The following is a 24,440-nucleotide window of genomic DNA, read 5'->3' as shown; positions in this document are numbered from 1 at the left end:
ACACTGTTTAGCAGAAAAATATTTTAAACGTGTGATTTCACCATTCACGTTAATTTCATATTTTCAGTTGTTCAACGCTTAAAACTATAAACGGTTGCGCTTACGTCACGATTTTGTCAGTTACGTTGATGCGTGGTCATATTGGCGATACTCAGATGTAAACAACAGCGTGGACTGCAGTTAATGTACTACTGAATATGTTGTTTTGCTAATTTATGATGTCTAAAATACATGTGGAAGATGCTACATCATATGGAGAAGGACTTGGTAAGCAGAAAAGGGTCCAATATTTTTACAAACTAAAGTTAATAGGTGGTAAAGATATGTACAAGCAGTATTAATTAACATATTAGCCTAATATTTCACCTACCTGACTGGAAAATGATAAGAACAAACATGAATGTTGTCAAGACTCTTGCTCTGGAATTTCCTCAGACAGTTTTTTGCACTCTTCTCCTTGATTTGTTATAACTTTTGGCAGTCGATAGTACGCCAAATGTTTTCCCCAGCCGACCGATTAATACAGCCCAAAACATGACAATAATTGACCTTTTTCAGCAGCAATAATTAGCAAAATCCGCAAGTTTTGTTCGGTTCAGTGGCATTGTTTACGCTCTGTGCCGCCAATATAGCCGACTGATGACGTGTTGTGAAAACACTCTATAATAAAAGTAATTGTGAACGGTTCTTTATTAATTTTAATGAGTTAACTAGCTTATTATAGCATGCAACAGTGAGATGCACTGATATGCTTATTATTTGAGTTGCATTTGTGTAATGTGCCTTGATAAGCATGCTGAAACATACATATTTGTGGGTGTTTGCAATAAAAATCTGTGTACAGTATTTACATGCACATTATAAGCTCTTGTGAATTAGCAAAAAAAGATCAAAAATAAACATTTCAATATTTAATACATCATACCATACACAAGAAATGTTATTTTTCAGTTTAAGTCAAACTGACCCCGTGTTTAACACTGTTATATCTCTAATATTACAAGCTTAATGTATTTGTTATATGATCTAATATACATTTTTGTTAATATTTCTAAATCATTTGTGCATATAGACATGTCAAACTCCATCACACTATACAAATAACCCATTGGTCCTTTCACAACCAGTATGTCCCATTTGTCAGTTCATGACGTAGGTAATATTTTCACTTATTTTCATCACATGGATCCTCTGCAGTGAATGGGTGCCGTCAGAATGAGAGTCCACACAGCTGATAAAAACATCACAGTAATCCACAAGTCATCCACATGACTCCAGTCCATCAATTAATGTCTAATGAAGCAAAAAGCTGCATGTTTATAAGAAACAAATCCATTCTTAAGATCTTTTTAACTTTAAACTGTTGCTTCTGTCTAAAATACGTGTCTATAATCCATTATAAAGCTTTCTCTAGAGAAAAAGTCCATCCTCTGTTGTCCTCTCAAATCAAAATCGACCGACACTGGGCTGTTTTTTTTACTTGTAAATGGTGCTTAGTCTGTGCATATTTCTCCCCTGATTGAGGCAAGGTGACTTTTTCACTAGAGAAAGACATATTATGGATAGAGAAGTCATATTTTAGTTGGAAACAAGTTCACAAGATGTTAATCGATGGACTGGAGTGGTGTGGATTACTTGTGAATTATTGTGATGTTTTTTTTATCAGCTGTTTGGACTCTCATTCTGACGGCACCCATTCACTGCAGAGGATCCGTTGCTGAGCAAGTGATGCAATGAAGAAAAAACCCATCTTGGGTGTCCTGAAGGTGAGTACATTTTCAGCAACCGTTCATTTTCAGATGAACTCTTCCTTTAATACCTGACAGGCTTATCTCCGGTCTAAGCAGGCCACTATTAGAAAAGCATCATGATTATGTCTCCAGATCCAGTAAGCTGCTTCTCCTAAATCACTGTAGTCTGTTAGGTACTAGGACCTCTTCTGGCTCTCCTCTGAGCCCACACTGATTTACCTGGGACTTTTGCAAGACCTTTTTTCACTGCCATCTGATTTGGGATTCTCCTGACAGGGAGTCTTGGCGGCATCCAAAGTTTTGGCCTGGGAAAGTTTCCTGCTTGGATTTCATCCACAAAGCTTTCTACCTTGTCAAACTTGTTGGTCAGCTTCACCAGGTTGTCCTTAAGCGTGTTGAACTGCTTATATAGGTCTCCCACCGCATCCGACAGGGGCTTGATCCTGTGCGTAAAACAATAAAATATATACATAAAAAAATGCAGGTCATAAGTTTGTCCTAAAAGCCGCCGAGTATTAAATGCAGGCAGATTAGTAGTCCTGCAGAACAATAATTCCTCAAATCTTGTGGGTAAAAAAGAGGCCAGGTCATAATATAGAGACTTTAAAAGGGGTTTTGTTTGATTTGGACAGGTAAACCACCTAGAAAAAATTAAACATAAGTTTTTGCAAAGAATGTGCTATTTCAGTCTCTTTACTTTTCATGTTTCTTTTAGTGTGTTGGGAAATTTGTAAAACTTGTGGAAAAATTGTACATTACTGTAAATTCAAAGTAAATCCTACACCAGTTTTCTTTAAGTTTGTGAATTGCAGAAATGTTCAAGTTAATTAAAAGCAAAAATAAATTAATAAAAATATTATTAATATTAAATAAATAATATCTCTTAATTAAATTCAGTTTTAGTATTTTTAGTACATCAAGTTAAACTAAGCAAATGTATGAGATGTTGTATGTTACATGAAATGTTGTATATAATATATATATATATATATATATATATATATGCAGAATAGTTAAAAAATGTTGAAAAGCAAAATAAAAACCCTTTATATATCTATATACATTTTTACCTAAAATAAAAAAAATAAATAAATAAATTCTAATTACATTTTTCTACTAATTTTGAAATGTCTACATAGTTTTAATGTTTTTTTTTAGATATTAGTTTTAGATATTTTAGTGAAAAATTAAATTAAATAAATTTATAAGATATGTTGTATTGGCAACAGGCTGAAATAAAATATATCTTTAAAAAAAAAGTAAACCAATGTAAATTCGAAGCTACCTTTTCTCAGAATGGTTGAAAAATGTTGAAAAGCAGAATCAGAAACTATTTTTTTAAACTAAATTCTATTAAAAGCAGATTTTACTAGTACATCAATTTAAATTAAATACATTTATGAGATATGTTGTATTAGTAACAGGCTGAAATAAAATATATTTTTATATTAAAAATGTAAACCAGTGTAAATCCAAAGCTACCATTTTTTGCAGAATAGTTGAAAAAAATGTTGAAAAGCAAAATCTTCAAAAAAAAAAAAACTTAAACTTAAAAAAACTTTATTTATCTTTATACATTTTTACATAAAATAAAACCCCCAAATTTTTATTAATTAAATTATATTAATTTCTAATTTAATTTTTTTCTATTAATTTTGAAATGTCTCCATTTTTATTTCAGTTATTGTTATAGTTATTCTAGTGCATCAAGTTAAATTAAATAAATTTATGAGATATGTTGCACTGGCAACAAGCTCAAATAAAGTATATTTTTTAGATATTTTATTTCAGCTAAAGTTTACTTTATTTCAATTCAAAATTAAATTTTTTAAGTCCCTGATAATATCCCAGATCCATTCTTGCATTTTACTTAATTTTCTCGTTTAAATCATCAGTAACTCTTTATTTAATTCATGATTTAATTCATGTGTTTATATCATTTTTATTGTTAGTAAAAAAAAAACATAAACAAAAATCTTACAAATCATGAGTCTAAACTCTATTCATATGTCCAAAATTAAACCAACGTAAATTCAAAGCTACCTTTTGTTGCAGAACAGTTTGAAAAAATGGTGAAAAGCAAAATCTTAAAAAAGTAGCTATGCACATTTTTGCTTAAAATAATAAAAAAACTAATTTCTATTAATTCAATTCTATTAATTTCAAATTAAATTAAATGTTAATTATATATATATATATATATATATATATATATACACATATATATATATATATATATATATATATATATTTTGTAATGGTTTTAGATTTAGTTTTAGTTCATTATATTATACATGATTAATTTTGGCATTTTATTTAATTTTCTTATTTAAATCAGTAACTCAGGATTTCATTCATGTGTTTATTTAATCTTTATTGCTAGAAAAAAAAAAAGAAATCATAAACAAAAATCATACAAATGAGGGGTTTAAATGGTATTCATATGTCTGAAATGAGTGACAATTAAGGGTTGTCAAAATCATGACCATCATATGAAATAAATGTTAAAAAGCCCACATAGACACCATTTTCTGAACATTTACCATCTTCAAAAAAATACAAAAAATAGTAAACCAATGTATAGTAAAAGCTACTTTTTTGCAGAAGAGTAAAAAAAAAGAAAAAAAAAAAGTTAAAACTCACTTAACTTCACTTAAAAATTCAGCGTGACCCATGCCTACAGTCTACATTGTGTTTCAATTGTTGTGTTTCAATTAATGTACAGAGATGACAGGATCTGGATTAAATCGCAGTTACAGCTTTTGCTGGTGCTGAGGTCAGGCTATAAAAGTAATCGCTGATTTGTAGCAGGACTAGTTATAAATGAGGTCATAATTATGCACAAGAAATCTTTCATGTGTGATTAATGGGGTTTGAAGCTGCTGTGCAGACTTTAGGCTTGGGATCAAAGGTCCGGCACCTTAGAGAAAGCACATGTTGTGTGGATTAGATGTTGATTTTAGTCGAAGCATATTTTGGATTACTAATCATTTCCTTTTTTGCCATATGATCCCAGTTTTCTCCGGTTGCTGCGAAAACAGAAAAAAATGTCACAGAGAAAGTGTCCAGATGGCCTGAGGCTGGAGTGGACTGCAGTATGCGTGCCACGAACAGACCGGACGTCATTTTGTGAAACCAAACACCCTCAAAAGTCACCACAACACTTTACAACCCACCTGACGTATTCTGGTAAAATGGACGCGTGATCGTTGACCAGCATGTCCTTCACCTGGTACATGATGGCGTATTTCCAGTTGTCCAGCACCTGCGTCAAGTTCGAACAGCTCTTGCTGTTTGGCTTCTCTGTGACGAGTAAACATTTTGCCTTTAGATGCATGTCCCTGAGATTTTTGTTTTCACTTTGTTTAATTTATTCATACACCTTTTAGCTCAGTGTCAGGTTGGCTCCCAACAAAGTTGAACCGCAGCTCAACTGGAGGCACATTCAGACAAATAAAATATAAAAAAAGTGAGTTCTCACTCAAGATTTATTTTTATTTTCTCAAACGTCCCTTCTTAACATATTTGCACTGTTTACAAAATAACAATAAAACTAAATGAAGTCCCATTATTTTTTATGTAGTAATAAAGGTACCGCATATGCCAAGCTCAACTATTCAACTCTGTTGCCAAAGTTAATGTAATAAAAATGATCAAACACTATTAAACATGGCAGACACATATTTTTAATGTATGAGAAAATATATACATATATATAAATATGTACATATCCATTACTACAAACCAACAAACTAGCAATCAGTGTTATTTTATTATCATTATTTGTAATTAATTAATTGATATAATTTTTATTGTAATTTATTTTAGTCTTATTTTGAATTTGTTTTTGTTATTTTTCTTCTTTTTGTATGTGTCCATACAGGTTTTATTCATTTTTATTTCGGTTATTTTAGTACATCAGTTTAAACTGAATTAAAATAAGAATGATCTGAAATTGTTTATTTTATATTTGTATATATTAAGTCTACATTTTATGTTTAATGTTTATATATTTTCATACAGTTGTTTCAGTTAATGTTTATTTTATTTAATGTAATGATAATATAATGAAGGTTTTAGCTTCAATATAATATAATATAATATAATATAATATAATATAATATAATATAATATAATATAATATAATATAATATAATAACCCTGATCCATTCTGGCATGTTTACTTAATTTTCTTTTCCTTAACTTAGTATTTTATTAACGTGTTTGTTTATTTTTTTATTGCTAGGAAATAACAAAAATCACACAAATCAGTTATAAACTGTAAAAAAAAAGTAAAAATAGGGCACAATGTACTATATTTAAATGAAGGATTTATTTATTTGTTTATTTTTATTCATTTTATTTCATATTTTTTAGTCTGAGTTATTTTAGTGCATAAATTTAAACTGAATTAAAATGAGAATTGTTGTCTTTGCAAACTACCTGAAACAAAATATAGGCTTTTTATATTTTATATTATAGGTTATATTTTATATTATTTATTATCTTTTAAGTTTATATTTTATTTAGATAATATAATATAGTATAATAGAATATAACAGAATATAAAATGTAATATAATATCATGTAATATAATGTAATATAATATGTAATTGTTTTCTTTTTGATCATTAACTTAGTATTTTACTAATGTGTTTATTTAATTTTTGTTGCTAGAAAATGACAAAATTCACACAAATCAGAGTTTTAAACTATACATTGCAAAAAAAAAAAAAATAGGGCACAATGTACTGCATTTAAATTAATATATTTTTTAATTTTTTTGTTTTATTCATTTTATTTCAGTTTTAGTTTGAGTTATTTTAGTACATCAATATAAACTGAATTAAAATGAGAGTTGTTGTCTTGGCTTGTCTGGGCTTTTACATTTTATGTAACAATTTTGTTAATTTTATATTTTATATATAAGTTTATATTTTTTATTTACATATATTTGGTTTAAATATATAGTATATAGTTGTGTTAATTAAAGTCTAACGTATTAAAGTAATGAAATTAATATAATATAATATAATATAATATAATATAATATAATATAATTACCCTGATCCATTCTGGCATGTTTACTTTTAAAATTTAAATAATTAACTTTTATTTATGTGTTTATTTAATTTTTATTGCTAGAAAATTACAAAAATCGTAAAAATAATAAAAGGGCACAATATTTAAATTAAGGATTTATTAATTTATTTATTTGTATTTATTTTATTTCAAATTATTTTAGTACATAAATTTAAACTGAATTAAAATTCAGAATTGCTTTCTTTGCAACTACCTGAAATATTTTATATTATAGTTTAAATTTATATTATTATATTATCTTTTAAGTTTATATTTCATGTTTAAGGTTTTTTTTTTTTTTTTTTGCCTAGTTCACCTAGTTTATTTATACACTGTAAAAACAAATCTGTAAAAATAGGGCACAATGTACTGTATTAAAACAAAGGAATTTTCTTTTTTTCTTTCCTTTTCCCCCCTTCTTTTGTATTTTGCAGGTTATTACGTTGAGTTTTAGGGGTAAACGGGAAATGACTGTAAAATGACTGAATATTGTCCTGTCAGAACATTACCAGTATAGTTTTCTTATCTTTTTTTTTTCTTTCTTTCTTTCTTTTTCTTTCTTATTTATTTATTTACAGTGTGTGTCCAGAAATCACAACTCCAAAATAAAATAAATGCAAAACAGTACATATAATCTTTCGTTTTAATATCCTGAGGTGCCCAAACAACATTTCCTGAAAGTGTAGCATCTTTCACTGATTACATAAAGCATTTAGAGATCTATTTTGCACCCTATCCTGTCAACTATTTTGGAGATATTCACCTAACACTTGCAGCATATCCTCACAACTTCTCTTTAAGAGCGAAATGGTAGATAAGTCAAGATTTTTCTCTCATCAGTCCCTCACATCACCTGTGCCAACTGACAGAAAACACCAGTGTAAATCTCAAAAGATTTTACCTCGTTGGTCCCACTCGGACGGGTCCTGGGTCAATTTCTTTTGGGCGGCACACAGGCACACCAGAGACAGCAGGTTCAGAGCGCTCCTCACCTTCATCCTCAGAGAAACAACAGTGATGTCATTCAGGACAGATACAAAGCATCTAGTGCAAACGCTCAGTCTGACATTTATAAGAGTTTACGGCTTTCAGCATATGCTTCACACATTCACAAACACTTCAGCGCTGGAATGAGTTAAATACAAAAAACTGCGGAGTGGCTTCATTGACTGGTCTGGTAAACAGATTGTTGACGGACGCGATGCGAGAACGTGTAGGGTAAATGTCAAACAGCTGCAGAAAACGCAGAGCATCTGCAAAGACCAAAAATGCTCCGAACAAGCTCTCACTGGAATAGTTAAAGGTCAGATTGCAGGCTGGAATAATATTTGAGTTGTGGTCCAGGGTAAATACCTCAGTTCCCGTACTGGAGGTTTGTTTCAGTGGTCAGCGGAGACACGTGTGCATGAAATAATCCCTGTTATTGTGGTTCAAGTGCAGGAACATAAGAGCGTCTGCTGTCTTATAGTAATATACCACGGTCCAAAATCCTTCCCTCAACCTGTTCCCACCCCCTCAACAGAGACAAACAGCACAGATGCATGACATCACTGCTCACATTATTACAAACAGAAAAAAAGAGATAATATCTTAATTGTTTCTACAGTAAAGAGACTTTTACTCAAGTCTCCTGCTTCTCAGATGTTTCTCCTGAGAAAAAGAGTAAACTCACGTGTCCTCTCTAGCTGCAAAACCCTGCTCACATTTGCCAAGATGCCAACATCTACAGTCAAAAGTCAGAAAAATCTGTATGAAATTAAACCTTTCTCATGAAATTACTGCAAGACCTTAAATGCTGTCCATATTCATTTTATAACTCTTTTCTCTTAATATAAAATGACAAGAGAAACATTTAATCCAAAGTTGAGCTAATTTGAATCTCAAGAGTTATGAAAGAAGCGTTTTCATTATTTATTTATTTATTTATTTTTATATTTCACTTGTTCTAGCTTGAGCTAGCCTATTTTTGACAACTTTGAAATGTTTGAAACTTTGTATTGCTAGCACTTTTTGTGTTGCCTCCTTAAAATGAATTGCTTATTGTTCTCCTTATATGTGTATTGATTTGAGAAGTGTCTACTAAATTAATAAATTAACATGTAATTTTTAAATTCTTTTCTATATCTTATATATATATATATATATATATATATATATATAATCTCTTAAATGAATAATTGAAAATGTAAATGTTTAAATATTTTCAATGTTAAATATTATGTTTTTTTATTATTAATTTTTACTAACTCGTAAAAGACATATGTATACTCTTGAAGATTAATCTCTTTCTTAATCTCTCTCTCTATATAATCTACTAAATGAATAAAGTCTACTAAATACTTGAAACTGTAAATTTTACAATTTTAAATTGTACTAAACTTACAAGACTGAACAAAATATATAGAAATATAAAATCTACTAAATAAATGAATGAAAATGTAAATATAAATATAAAACAACTTCACTTTTAAATTTTACAATTTTTAAAAAAGTTTACTGATTCTTACTGGTTTTATTTCTATATATATATATATATATATATATATAAGATCTATTAAAATAAATGCAAATGTACATTTTTAATTATCTTCAATGTTACATTTATGAATATTTGCAAATTTTAACTAACTATATAGAAAGATAGATAGATAGATAGATAGATAGATAGATAGATAGATTATCTACTAAATAAATAAATACAAAGTCTACTAAATAAATAAAAATGTTAAATTTACAATTTTACATTTTATGTTTACTGATAAGTAAATAAAAAATAAGTAAAAAAAGTAAATGTACTAAATTTACAGATTTTTATTAATATATATATATATATATATATATATAGGAATATCTAATTCTACTAAAATGAAAATGTAATTTTTTAAATATCTTAAATATCTATATTAATTAAAAAAAAAAAAAAAAAAAAAAATATATATATATATATATATATATATATAATTTAAAATATAATGCCATGGTAAATAAGGTACATAACCATTCAAAAATAGTTTTTTTTTTTAATTGATACATTAAATTGACCAAATTGACAGTAAAGACATTTATACTGTTATAATATATATACAAATGCTGTTCTTTATAACATTCTAATTATCAAAGAATCCTAAAAAAGTATCACAGTTTATTGTTAACATACATACATATATAATGATTTCTCAAGGATCGTGTGACACTGAAGACTGGAGTAATGATGCTAAAAATACAGCTTTGATCACAGGAATAATTTACATCTTAAAATACATTTATATTCAACATATTCAAATATTATTTCAAAAATATTACAAAACAAGTCGATTTTGACATTTGCTGAAGGAAAAGACTGCCAGAGTGTTTCAAGGAAGCTCCTAAAAAGTTTCAAATGTTGTTAGCGCACATCAGTGAGACTGCCAGGATATTCTGGCTGGTTGCTAAGTCATTGTCTCGAGGATATTCACTGGCCAAATTCTGGTCTTTAGATATGGCTCTGGCTATCTGAAGCTTCATTTAAAGTCATCCTCTTTGCAGATGGTTTCTTTAAACTTCTAATTTATATCTAAGGAGCTCATATTCACTCAGATGCTAGTCAGACAGAAAGCTAAAGATCACCCTCGTCCGGACCGCTTCCAGCACTGTCACTGAGGGGACGAGCAGTTATCAGCGTGAATCCTGCCGCATCATTTCCAGGTCCAGGATCAGCTCCAGCGGAAAAGCGTTTGATATCACAGCATTCCTGCTCCTCCCTGAAAAGGTCTGCTGAACATCTGGACCCGACCGAGTCAGAGATGGAAGAGACACCAATACACAAGCTGAAGCAGACTTTAAAATATAACATCTTTAGCAGGCTGTAATAGCGAAGGATAAAATATTGCATCATAATCTGGCCTGGCGAAAAAGTACGCAGGGAAGGAAAAATAAAACACACTTCAGCACCAGATGATTCGGTTTGTAAGGATTACAGCGGATTTTCGCTTCTTTGATATTATTTATCCCTCATCAGTGTGTTCAGCATTTCATCTTCAACATTCTTTCACATATTTTATTAATGAAAAACCTGTCAAATCGCACATTCAGACTGTTAAGCCCATTATCACAGTTATTTTAGTGCAAAGTAATACATTTAAAGAGACAGTTCACCAAAAATGGAGGTTCTGTCATTGTTTACTCAACTTGACATTTCAGACCTGTAAGGCAGATTTTCTTCTGTAGAAAGAACATATTTTAAAAATGTCTCAGTGTTATTTGTGCACACAGTAAAACTTAGCATCAATCAATGCTGTTTTGAACCCTATTGACTTTTATTATAAACAGTTGCAGTGCTCCCTTTGAAGGAATAGTTCACACAAAAATGAAAATTTGCTTAACATTTACTCACACTCAGGACATCTGACATGTAAATGAGTTTGTTTCTTCATCTTAACAGATTTGGAGTAGCATTTCATCACTTGCTCACCAATGGATCCTCTGCAGTGAATGGGTGCCAAACAGCTGATAAAAACATCACAATAATCCACAAGTAACCCACACCACTCCAGTCTATCAGTTATCGCCTTGTGAAGTAAAAAGCTGCATGTTTGTAAGAAACAAACACATAATATTAAACTTTAAACCATTGCTTCTGGACAAAATACAAGTCACTTCTAAATATGAGCCTACAATCCATAATAACGCTTCCTTCAGTGGAAAAGTACATGCTCTGTTGTCCTCTCACATAGAAATCCACCAATATATTTAATTAGAGCAGTTTTGGATTGTTTTTGCTTGTAAATGGTGCTTGATCTATGCATATTTCTCTCCTGATTCGAATGAGATGACTTTTCCACTAGAGGAAGGAATATTATCAATAAAAGGCTCGTATTTTAACCAGAAGCAACCGTTAAAACCATCTTGACAAATTTGTTTCTTACAATTAATTAAAGTTGTGTGGATTATTGTGATATTTTTATCAGCTGTTTGGACTCTCATTCTGATGGCACCCATTCACTGCAGAGGATCCATTGGTGAGCAAGTGATGTAATGTTATATTTCTCCAAATCTGTTCTGATGTAGAAACAAACTTGGTCTTGGAAGGCCAAGAGTAACATTTGTGTTGTTCAGAAATGTATTAAAAACACCTCTTTTCTTTTATTTATTTGTTTTTTAAAGAAAGCTTCAGTATAGCAATTCCCATTAGATCCATAAAGATTTCCAGAAGTTACAAACAGTTCCGTATGTGCCTTGTGGGTGTTTTTCACTGGACTGCTCTCAATCCCAAAAGCCGTGATAACTTGCTCTTATTGTGTGCAGAATTCATGTGACATTACTTAACTGTTTTCAAACGAGAAGCGAAAATAGATGTTCTGGATCGTATTTCATAGACCCTTGTGAGAACGTGAAAGTTCGTCATTGAACTTTTGAGCCTTCCTTACGTAAACTGCATGTTCTGAAAGTGTGCAGACACTCTCTGGCCAAGGCGATTCCCCAGAGTCATGAGAGCATTACGTAATTCAGCATTTGAAACAAATAAGAGCTTGGCTTTGCCTCTTTCCATATCAGTAGAAACGCATTCATCAGCATGACAACATGCCAGACTAAGAGCTATATAAAAAAACCTGCACGTTCCCAGAATCAGTCAAATATTATACATCTCCAGTCTTTGTGAGAATCCTGAGGCGTGATCAACTGTCAAAGATCTAAAGAGCTTTAGTTGATTTTGTAAAAAAAACTGTGAAGGTCATAAAATTAACTAAGATTTGCTCAAAACCATGGAAACTAAGTACACAAAATGTTAATGGTTTCGATTATCATACAAACTAGACAGAAGAAAATGTGCATGGTGCTTTATCTGTGCAAAACACGTTGTGATGCCAGGGCATTGCTATGCAGTTATTTTGGGTGGTTGCTAGGTTGTTACTATGGGAACTTGTTCTGCCACGGGAAAAATAAATGTATAATTGAATAAATAAATAAATAAATAAATAATTGTAACTTTTCTGAGAATTCTGCTTACATTTAGCTAAATAAATAAATTGCGAGAAAAAGTCAGAATTGTGACTTGCAAAAAGGTAATTACGACTTCTTAGAATTGCTAATTTATATCTCTCAATTCTTAGTTTACATGTCACAATTTAAGTTTATATCTCACAATTCTGAGCATATATCTTGCAATTTTGAGTTTATATCTCGCAGTTCTGAGCATATACCTTGCAATTCAGAGTTTATTTCACAATTTGAGTATATATCTTGCAATTCTAAATATACCATGCAATTCTGAGTTTTTATCTTGAGTATACATCTCACAATTTTGAGTTTATATGTCGCAATTTGAATATATTTCTTGCATTTCTGAGTTTTCATCTTGCAATTTGAGTATATATTTCGCAATTTGAGTTTATATCTCACAATTTTGAGTATATATCTCACAATTTGAGTGTATTTTGCAATACTGAGTTTATATCTTGCAATTCTGAGTTTAAATCTCGCAGTTCTGAATATATATCTTGCAATTTTGAGTTTACATTTCACAATTCTGAGTTTATATCTCGCAATCTAAATATATTCCTCACATTTCTGAGTTTTCATCTTGCAATTTGTGTATATATGTCGCAATTTGAGTATATATCTTGCAATTTTGAGTTTACATCTCACAATTTTTAGTTTATATCTCACAATTTGATTATATATTTTGCAATTTGAGTGTATCTTGCAATTTCAGTGTACATCTGGCAATTCTGAGTTTATATCTCGTAATTTGATTATATATTTTGCAATTCTGAGTTTACATCTCACAATCTGAATTTATATCTCGCACGTCTAAATTTACAGCATATCTCGCTATTTGAGTATGTCTTGCAATTCTGAGTTTATATCTCGTAGTTCTAAATTTACATTTGCAATTTGCGTATATATCTTCGTAATCTGAGTTTATATCTCGCAATCTGAGTGTATCTCGCAATTCTGAGTTTGTCTTGCAATTTAGGTATATATCTCGCAATTTTGAGTTTATATCTCACAATTCTCAGTTAATATCTTGCAATTTGAGAGTATCTCACAATTCTAAGTTTGTCTGGCAATGTGAGTATTTATCTCACTATTTTGAGTTTATATCTTGCAATTTGAGTGCATCTCGCAATTTGAGAATACACCTCACAATTTGAATCCATATCTTGCAATTCTAAGATTATATCTTGCAATTAGAGTATATATCTCACATTTCTAGGTATATAATATGCAATTCTGAATTTGTATTTCACAACTGAGTTCATATCTCAAAATCATAACTAAAAATTTGAGTTTATGTCTCAAAATTCTGAGTTTCTGCCATCTTGCAATTATGACTTTTTTGTTGAACTGCGAGAAAAAAGTCAGTATCGTGATAAAAACTCACAATTACCTTATTTTAATGTATTTAGTTATTTAGTTATTTATTTATTATCTTGTGGCAGATACAGGCTTCCAGGTTATTAAATGGACAAAGCCCACCATGAACAAGTGTTTTTGTATTCTGGTCTGGTGCAGAGATTTCTTTCAAAGCTGGAATAATAATATGCATGAGGAATCTTAAAATACATTAATAGTGTCTCCTTTTGATTGAAAGGTATCACTATTGCTCAAACACATGGAAATATCCTCAAGCTTCAGAAAAGCAGCAATGAGTCTTTTTGGCTGGGCGAGCAAAGCATTATAGACAGATAAAATGAACTTTGCTACATATGGACCAGAAAAGAGAATAAGATTCATGATGCAGAACACATACAGCTGTCACAGCGGCGCCCACAAATCCCACAGCTATTACAAATTACATAAACTGAACAAGAGTGCAGTGAAGCTTTCAGTTTTCCCCTAAACAAAAAATTCAGTTTGGAAATTTGGCCAAAGAACTATCAAAAGACAAGTATTTGTGCACACAGTGAACCTAATGCAATAATAAAATAAACATGATTGAAGGTGAAATAAAGAACAGGGGCTTGCAAACCCCCTCAGACTCATCCAAGGTTATACTTGAGAAATTTATAAAACAGAAAGTGAGAGATAAAGTTGAATTTCCACCTGTGTTGAAAATAGATCCTCTATAAACAAACAGGCACTGCTAATCCAATCGAAACCGGTCACTGTAAGAACGCAAGAGAAATCAGTGTCTTCTGGACCAATTTAGTTTAGGAAAATAACTGGATGCCCTCCAGGCAAGAACGCAGTGCTTCTGCAACAACAAAAAAAGAGATTTATGAAGACTGTGTAATTTTAACTGTTTTAGATGAGCTTAAAGTGCATCATGGGGTGAAGAAAAAGCAGGAACAATGCACCTTTCTTCTTTGAAGACTACAAATTTGTTTATAAGCAACATAAATTGCAACTATTCCAACATATTATAGTGAATGTTTTGGCAGTGACCAAATATTTATTGGGATTAATTTAATTTTGTAATGTAAATATAATTTATTTACAGTATTAAGAATCTAACCACAATTAGCACTGAAAATAATAATAATTAAAATTCTCTGATGCATGCATACACAAATAAATAAATAAGTAATTGCATGCATGCTTAATAAATAAATGCACAAATGCATACATAAAATCAATGCATGTGCGCATCAATAAATAAATAAATAAATAGTTACTTAGTACGTTTAATGGAAGTCTTTGTGCATGCAAAATGCATTTAAATGATTTTTTTTTTTTTTTTTTAAATATGCCCTGCACATGTTTTCATGAGATTCACTTTCAAACGTTATGGGTTTATACAATCTTGTGGACATTTTAGTTATAAATTCCTCCTGGAGGTCTCAACCTGTCTGGGTGAAAGGCATCAGTACAGCCCACGGATGTACTTTTAAATGAAAAAGTCTGACAACAAAGCCACAGAGGAAGCACAAATGGGAATAGGAAGGAAGCAAGAGATTAATGCTTATTCCATTTTAAAGGAGACCACCTTTTCTTTGGCCGCTCTTGAAATGCCTGATATCTGTAAACTCCAAAAACAATCTGCTATTGTAGTTTAAGTTAAATATGTTGCCCATCACTGCAGAACGCTGTCCAATTGGTTTGGGTAAAAACAGTAGTCAGGTTAGTGCTCCACCTCTGACCCAGCAGAGCCTCAGGATCCTGAATCTGGGCTCAGGTCCGGGACTAATCAACAGCCATAAGCTCTGATCCAATGCACAGGCCCGGCCAGCAGAACAGGCCAACGTGGACTTCTGGAAATAATGACACCATTCTGAGCCCCGGGTGCCAGAATGAAAAATCTGGCCCACTCGCTCTGTTTTTTAATGGTTTCTCGCTCTCTTTCTCGCCTTGTGCCATTCTCTGGTTACAAAGAGCTGCAGCTGTGATGGTAATGCCAGTCCTAGAAAATACAAATGTGAAAACAACGGGTTATGAATATAATTTTAAATAGATTTATTAATTGTTTAAATAATATAAAGTTCAGTTCTGAAAGTTAAAATATAACATTTTTAAAAATATATAGCAAAATATAAAATATACATAAAAATAATGACTTGGCCTTTACATCATCATATTTGTCAGTGACATAATAAAAGAATATAAAATATTATATATAAAACAATGATTTGGTCTTTCTAACATCCCATTTGGCAGTGACAAAATAAAAGAATATAAAAAATAAAATATATGTATATGATTTGGTCTTTCTAACATAAGTCAGTGACAACATAAAATAATATAATATATATATATATATAAACTATGATAGTATTTCTAACATCATAAAAATAAAAGAATATAAAATATAAAAAAATAAATATATATAAAAACAACTTATTAAGGCAGAGACATTATTAAAAAATATTACTAAATAAATAAATAAAATATATATTAAAAACAATAAACTTTGTCTTTCAAAAATCATATTTAAGGCAGTGACATAATAAAATTGACCAGAAACAGTAAGTCTTTTGCAGTAATTCATTGTTTATTCTTGTATTCAAACTTAAATTTGTTGTGGAGAAAAACCATAGTGATCAAGAAAAACTATTATTCTTGGCACAAACTATAAGAATAGTGACTGCACATTTTTGGACACATAAAACAATGTTTTTAAAAGAAATTTCACAGGATATAGTTTTTCCCCCATAATTATAATGTAATTTACAGCAAGTCACAATGAAACCAAGAGATACTGCCAGAGTTTAGTTATGTACTCACATTATAAGTATATAAATTATAAACTTACTGTGGCTGTTGAAATAATGTAGCACTTTAGGGTTTGATTTAGTAATGATAACTAACTCCTCTTTTTAAAATATGTGATTTAAAATCAAAAACATAATTATTGTCCATTAAATTACAAAATGATAATAAATAAATTAGCGTGACCATACATCATGGAGATGTTCTGTCCAGGTTTTCTAAATTGCCTAAAATGTCCAGGTTTGGTTTTGTTTTTCCATTGATACATTATCATGTATTTTATGTACACGTATCTGCATTGCTTTGACTGTTCACTGTAGATCCCGCCTTCTCGCACACGATTGGTTGATTATGTACAATGCCTGCACGCTACTGGTCAAACTACTTTCCAGTTATTACCTTCAGCAAGTATGAAAACAATAGAAAAACAAAACCAGGACATTTTATGCAATTTAGACACATCTTGGAAAAAGAGAACATATGGTCAAATGCACATACCACATTTCTAGGAGAACAAGAAAAGCACAGAGAAAACACAGAGAGTGTGGCCTGATTTCATCAGTTGACTTGACTTGTTTTTTTCCTATTAGGGATGATGATAACCAGTTTCACTGGACATGATTGGTTTTTCACTCTACATGGGCGTAAGTGATGTAGCAGGTGGTTTTACTATCTGAGCATGAGATTTTGCAGTCGTCACCTTCAATTTCATCACATCGTAAAGTAAGTCTCTTCAAAAAATATATAAATAAATAAAGGTTGGAAACTTGCAAGCTGGAATTAGGGAATATTTCTGTTGAAAGGGAATGTGGAATGCACCTGAAAAAGTAGAGGAGCAAACAATAAATGCTCCTGGAAATCTTTTTAACGGCAGAAAGCGAGAAGCAGCAAGAGAAATCATAAACTTTAGACACCTTTACTGAATTTCATATTTAAATTTTATATCATGTCTGGCTCCTTAGAGAGCGTCTAATTTATTATCTTAAACTTTCCCAGTGATATACTTCTAAATATGCATCAAAGCAACTGCAGAGCTGAGGTGATGCATATGTTTTTTTCTGAATTTACGGCCTGCGCCACTGAATCTGGGCTGACGTGTTCAGATTGGCACACAACTTTCAACTCATCGCCAGATTTAACAGGTGCGTTTCATTTATCAACATAACAATGAGGGAAAAATCATAGATTTCCACAAAAATACCAGACTAGCTGCTATTCTGTCTGAGCGATTATCAATTTGTGCTGAGCAGCAAAATGTCCAAAGAAAAAATTATATGTTCTGAGGAGATATATATATATGATATATACACTACAGTTCAGATCTTCCATCTGTTTAATAGATGGTTTGCTGTGCAAAAGTTTGCAGATGAGTCTATTATCTCTAGTTCCAGCTAATTACTATTATGATGATGATCTATTATCAATAATATGGATTGCTGTTGTTTTGCTGTTATTTATAATCATAGAAGTAATAATAACAATGACATTTTTTAGAATTGTTAATATTTTAATTGTGAAAATAATTATTACCAACAACAATTTTTATTATTAGTAGTATTGTTATTATTACACTAATGATGACATTATAATACTTATGATAAATATTTATATTATTGTTAATTTGTTTTATTATTGATGATGATGATGATAATAATAATAATACTAATTTAATAATAATAATTATTTAATTTAATATCTTGTCAATAATATGGATTATTATAATTGTTGTTGTTTATAATTATTATATGTTTGTAGTAGTAGTAATATCAACAACAATAATAATAATAATAATAATATTTTTTATTATGAAAATAATTATTAATAACAACTTATGGTTATTATTATTATTAGTTTTGTTATTATTGGACTAATGATGGTATATATAATACTTATGATAAATATTCATATTATTGTTCATTTGTTTTATTATTGATAATAATAGAAGTAGTAATAATAATAATAAATTATTAATATTAAAATATATTATCAATAATATAAATGATTGTTGTTTATATTCAATGGTGCAGAAGTAGTAGTAGTAATATCAACAATTATATTAATAATAATAGTAATATTTTATTGTAAAAATAATTATTAATAATAACATTAACTTGTGGTTATTATTATTATTATTAGTAATACTGTTATTATTACACAAATGATGACATTATAATAATTATGATAAATATTAATATTATTGTTCATTTGTTTTATTATTGATAATAATAATTAATATTATTATTTTTATAAATAAAATGAATTATTATTATTGTTGTTTATATTAATTTGTGTAGTAGTAGTAGTAATAATATCAACCATATTATTATTATTTTAAAGTTGAAAGTAATTATTAACAATAACAATAACTTATGATTATTAGTAGTAGTATTACACTAATGATGACATATTATAATATTCATATTATAAATTTTTTTATTATTATTCATTTTATTTTATTATTATTATTATTATCATCATTTTTATTACTGTTGTTGTTGTTGTACTGAAACTCTTTAGTAAATCTGGCCCAAACATTGCAACACTAATGATTATATATTGTAATGATTATAACAAATCATACTGTTAATAATAACAAATATAATGGGATTATACAATTTGAATGGGAATACAATATAATTTGAAATAACAATATTTAATTATACATACATAATTATTAACATTATTATTATTATACTGAAACTGTTTAGTACATTTGGTCTGGCCATATCTCTACACCCAGGAGAGATCCATAACTAAAAGTATGAACAGCAGCAATAGTGATGCTTCACAACATTCACAATATTAATTCATTACCAGGACATCTGTAATAACAAATTTAAATAACACAAACTTTAGACTAATGATAGCATCACCCATGTTTCTCATGCAAACATACGGGAGTGTCAGTAAACCTCCAGAGATGACAAAGGAAGCAGAGTTTTATGGAGTTTGCACTGACAGCAGTGTCTGTATGAGTAATTTTTTTGGAGGCAGGTGTTGGGAGATGATTTGGCTGTGGATGAAGCTCTGAGAAGGAAACGTCTGCTCTGTTCATTCCTGGAATACCTACTGTGCTGCGCTCTCCTCTTTAAAACGGAGAGATCCGAAGCCAAGGACAGGAGAGGATCCAGGAGCCTGGAGAAGGTCTCACAGCGAGCACATCTGCACAAGCAACCACAGGAATATTCACCATGAGATGCATGCATACATCACACTAATTTTATGTTTCATTTAATTCCAGAGGACTGCAGATGTTTTCAGTAGCAGTCAGTTTCCCTTTTTCAGTGAACAGCTAGTTTACTGCCATTTTCCACAGGTTTTTACTGGGAGTCAATAAAGGATAGTTTTTTACCAGATTTGTGGTTTATTTTAATACTAATCTCAAGGAACACATCTGTTACAAATATGATCATAGTAAAATATATAAAAAATTAATGTTGTCACATTATTCATGTCGTTTCAAACCCGGATGATTTTAGTTTTGCTTTAAGCACAAATGGAGTTTTGTTTTACAGTAATCAGTTGTTCCACAAGGTGGCAACACTCTGGGCCGTTGTTTCACAAAAGAAAACTAAACTAAAATGTGGTGACGCATTGCTGTCACACACATATTACTTTTTTTCCCCTTGTTGTAATAATGAAAATTTTCTCATTAAAACAACATAATTTCTAATAATAATGAGATGTTGTTGTTAAAAAGATATAATTTTCTCGTTAAAATGTCACTTTTTCTTGTTAAAATGACAATTATCTTGTTAAAATGACAGCTCACTTGCATAATGTAACCATATGCCTTATCTATAATTGGAAAACATTGTTTTTATGACATAATATGTCGTTATTTCAATAAAAATGTAATTATAACAAGAAAAAGATGTCATTATAACAACATAATATCTTGTTATTACGAGAAAATATATTTTAACGAGAAAAAGATGGTGTTTTAAAGACATAACATCTCGTTATTGCGAGAAAAGTTGTTATTAAAATGAAAGCATCTTGTTATTACGAGAAAATTTCATTTTAATAACATAACATCTCGTTATTACGAGAAAAGATGCCGTTTTAATGACACCATCTTATTACGAGAAAAGATGGTGTTGAAGTGACAACATCTCGTTATTATGTGAAAAGATGTCTTTTTAGCAACATAAAATCGTTATTACACGAAAAGATGTTGTTGTAACAAGAAAATCTGTAGTTTTAACATCTCGTTATTACAAGAAAAGATGTCATTTTAATGACAAAACATTTCGTTATTATCACATGAAAATGTCATTTAATGAGAAAAGATGCCATTTTAATGACAACATCTCGTTATTATGAGAAAAGATGTAGTTTTAATGACATAACACTTCATTATTACAAGAAAGTGTCATTTAATGAGAGAAGATGCAGTTTAATGACAACATTTCGTTATTACGAAAAAGGTGTTGTCAAAGTGACATAACATCTCGTTATTACATGAAAAGATGTTGTTAAAATAACATAATATCTTGTTATTACGAGAAAAGATGTTAAAATAACATATCTAGTTATTACGAGAAAAGATGTTGTTTTAATGACAACATTTTGTTATTACAAGAAAATATGTCGTTTAATGAGAAAAGATGCTTTTTTAATGACATCTCGTTGTTACCAAAAAAGGTGTCGTTAAAGTGACATAACATCTCGCTATTATGTAAGCAACATAACATCTTGTTATGATGTTTTAACATCTCGTTATTATGAGAAAAGATGCTGTTTTAACAACAACATCTCATTATTACAAGAAAAGGTGTCATTAAAGCGACATAACATCTAATTATTACATGAAAATATGTCGTTTAAATCAGCGTTTCCCAACTCCTGTCCTTGTAACGTCTTATGTGATAAGAGATACATACAAAACATGCCGAGCAGGGGGCGCGAGGACTGGAGTTGGGAAACGCTTGCTTAAATTACATAAAATCTTGTTATTACAAGAAAACATGTCGCTGTAATAAGAAAAGATGTTGTTTTATTGACATCTAATTATTACTCGAGGACTGGAGTTGGGAAACGTTTGTTTTAACTACATAACATCTCGTTATTACAATAAAAGATGTTGTTTTAACAATAAAAGATGTTGTTTTAATGACGTAACATCTCATTATTACAAGAAAAGATATCGTCTTAATCAGAAAAAATGTTGTGAAAATGTCATAACATCTTGTTATTATGACATAAATGAGTGGAAAAAATAATGTGTGTGTGTGTGTGTGTGTAAGCGCCACCGTACTAAAGAGACGGAACAACAATAAAATAATGGAGACTGCAACAACAACAGACACTCACATTGACAAGCCCCTGTGAGCGAGAGGTTATGAGACAGTCCAGCTTTGGTTTAAAAGTATTCAAAATTATTTGTTATTGGTCATAACTTATGGGGCAAAATAAAGCAGACACCAGACATGGATAAAGCTTTCTAGAGTGCATCTGTCAAGAGGCTGTGTTCGCACACAACATCAAATGAAGTATAGTTTGAAAGGCTACACGTTCAACTATAGGCATACTCTAGGATATTCGTACAAAAAAGAAGTACTTTGGGCTTTAGCTTTTTGTGTTTGAGTGTTGAAGCAGTGAAGCATCTTGCTAATGCTTTAGTATTTCATGTGAGCGGCACATTGTCTGGTTGAGCCTCAGGGCCGGTTCAAACCCTGACCCGCTAATCCTCAGTACTGTGACTCTCACATGATGCTGGAATGCCGTGCCGTGGCCCGCTCTCACTGTGATTCACTCTCTTCTCTCTGTTTTCCCTAGCCCTTCAGTCAACCAACATCCCTTTCTGAGAGTCTGGAGCACAGACACCATCCACTCCCGGTATTTGGGAGGTATGGGGCGGTTTCCGTCTTTTGGGAGATTCCTCTTTTTCTGGGAGCGGAGGAATCACTTCCAGAATGGAGAGAACAAGCCTCTTATTCCAAAGGTAGTGCAAAGAGTGTTTGATTGAGTGTTGAAACTATTTAGAATAATTAATAACAACAACAAAAAAATAACAGTGATAAATGTAGAAATGCATTATATTATTATTATTATTATTATTATTATTATTATAATTGTTTAGTAAATTTGACCCAAACTGACTAAAGTATTTCTAACTGTCTAATTTATTTGGAAATAATTCATGGTAATAATTTAAATAAGAAGAAGATGAAGAATAAAAATAAAAATAAAAATAATTGTTGTTGTTGTTGTTATTATTATTATTACTTAAAATGTGATTTTTTTTGTGTAAATTTATTGATATATATATATATATATATATATATATATATATATATATAAAAACAATCATCATTATTGCTATTGCTACTATTTCTATCTTTATTTTATTATTATTTATTTATAATTTATTAATGTTATAATGGCAATAAGTCATAAAATTGATATGATTTTATTTTGAATAATAATAATAATAATAATAATAATTATTATTATTATATAAAAATTGTATTGTTTTCTGAAGTGGTTAATATTGTTATTATTATTATTATTATTTTATAAATGAATAATTATATTTTTTCTGCAGTGGTTATTTTTATTATTATTTTCACCAACATTATTTTTATTATTATTATTATAGTAATGATGATATACTTTACAAATATTTATAAATATTCATATTATTGATAACTTGTTATTTAGAATGAATAATTAACAATAACAATAATCATAACAACAACAATATTAAGTGTAGAAATGCATTATTATTATTATTATTATTATTATTATTATTATTATTATTATTATTATTAATATTTAAAATGTTTAGTAAATTTGTCCCAAACTGTCTAAACCTATTTTAACTGTTTAACTTATTTGAAAATACTTAATCATAATAATTTTAAATGATTATTTATTATTATTATTATTAATGATCATTATCAGTATTACTACTGCTACTATTCTTATTAAATTATTTTTTTATTATTTTTATCTTTTTATAATTTATTACTGTTGTTATTTTAATTACAAAAAATATTTATTATTGACATGTTTTAATAAGTGTTATGAACCCTTATTTTAGTAATTTATGGGCTTTTATAATTTTCATTATTTTTTGCATTTTTATTTCATTTTAGTTTTAAATTTATTTTAAATAGTTGCAAAATCAACATTTCTAATTTATGTTTTTTTAATGTTCATTTTCATCTAATATGTTATTTAATTTTATATTTTATTTAAATATAATAATAATAATTATTATTATTAATGCACTGGAACTATTTAGAGGATCTGGCACAAACTGTCCTGGGGTATTCAACAGACCAAATTCATGAACTTTCTACTTCTTATACCATCAAGGGAGATGTTGCAACAAATGCAGAAGGTACCTCATCTGCCTCGTATCTTGGAACCCATGACAGTTCAGGAAGTCAGACGAGCTCGACTTTATCCAGCCATGAAGACTCAACCAGAGCTTCCTTAAGGAACATCTTCACTTCACGAGTGCTCAGT

The 24,440-nt window shown here is 29.8% G+C and overlaps 1 protein-coding gene and 1 long non-coding RNA gene across 2 annotated transcripts in view; both read right to left on the bottom strand.

The window, feature by feature from the left end:
• Positions 1 to 24,440, bottom strand: part of LOC127162662 (uncharacterized) — a 502,623-nt gene that overhangs the window by 70,451 nt on the left and 407,732 nt on the right. The gene's annotated exons all lie outside the window — the stretch shown is intronic.
• Positions 350 to 8,305, bottom strand: si:dkey-282h22.5 (uncharacterized protein LOC107988040 homolog). The gene is made up of 4 exons (XM_051105492.1): positions 8,187 to 8,305; positions 7,735 to 7,832; positions 4,928 to 5,054; positions 350 to 2,194 (listed from the first exon to the last, which is right to left on the bottom strand). The coding sequence occupies exons 2-4, from the start codon at positions 7,829 to 7,831 to the stop codon at positions 1,921 to 1,923; spliced, it is 498 nt and encodes a 165-aa protein (XP_050961449.1). The 5' UTR covers position 7,832; positions 8,187 to 8,305; the 3' UTR covers positions 350 to 1,920.

Source organism: Labeo rohita, chromosome 3 (genome assembly GCF_022985175.1).
Source record: "Labeo rohita strain BAU-BD-2019 chromosome 3, IGBB_LRoh.1.0, whole genome shotgun sequence".
NCBI lineage: Eukaryota > Metazoa > Chordata > Actinopteri > Cypriniformes > Cyprinidae > Labeo > Labeo rohita.
The sequence above is the reverse complement of the archived record's forward strand: the minus strand, read 5'-3'. Positions and strand labels throughout refer to the sequence as shown.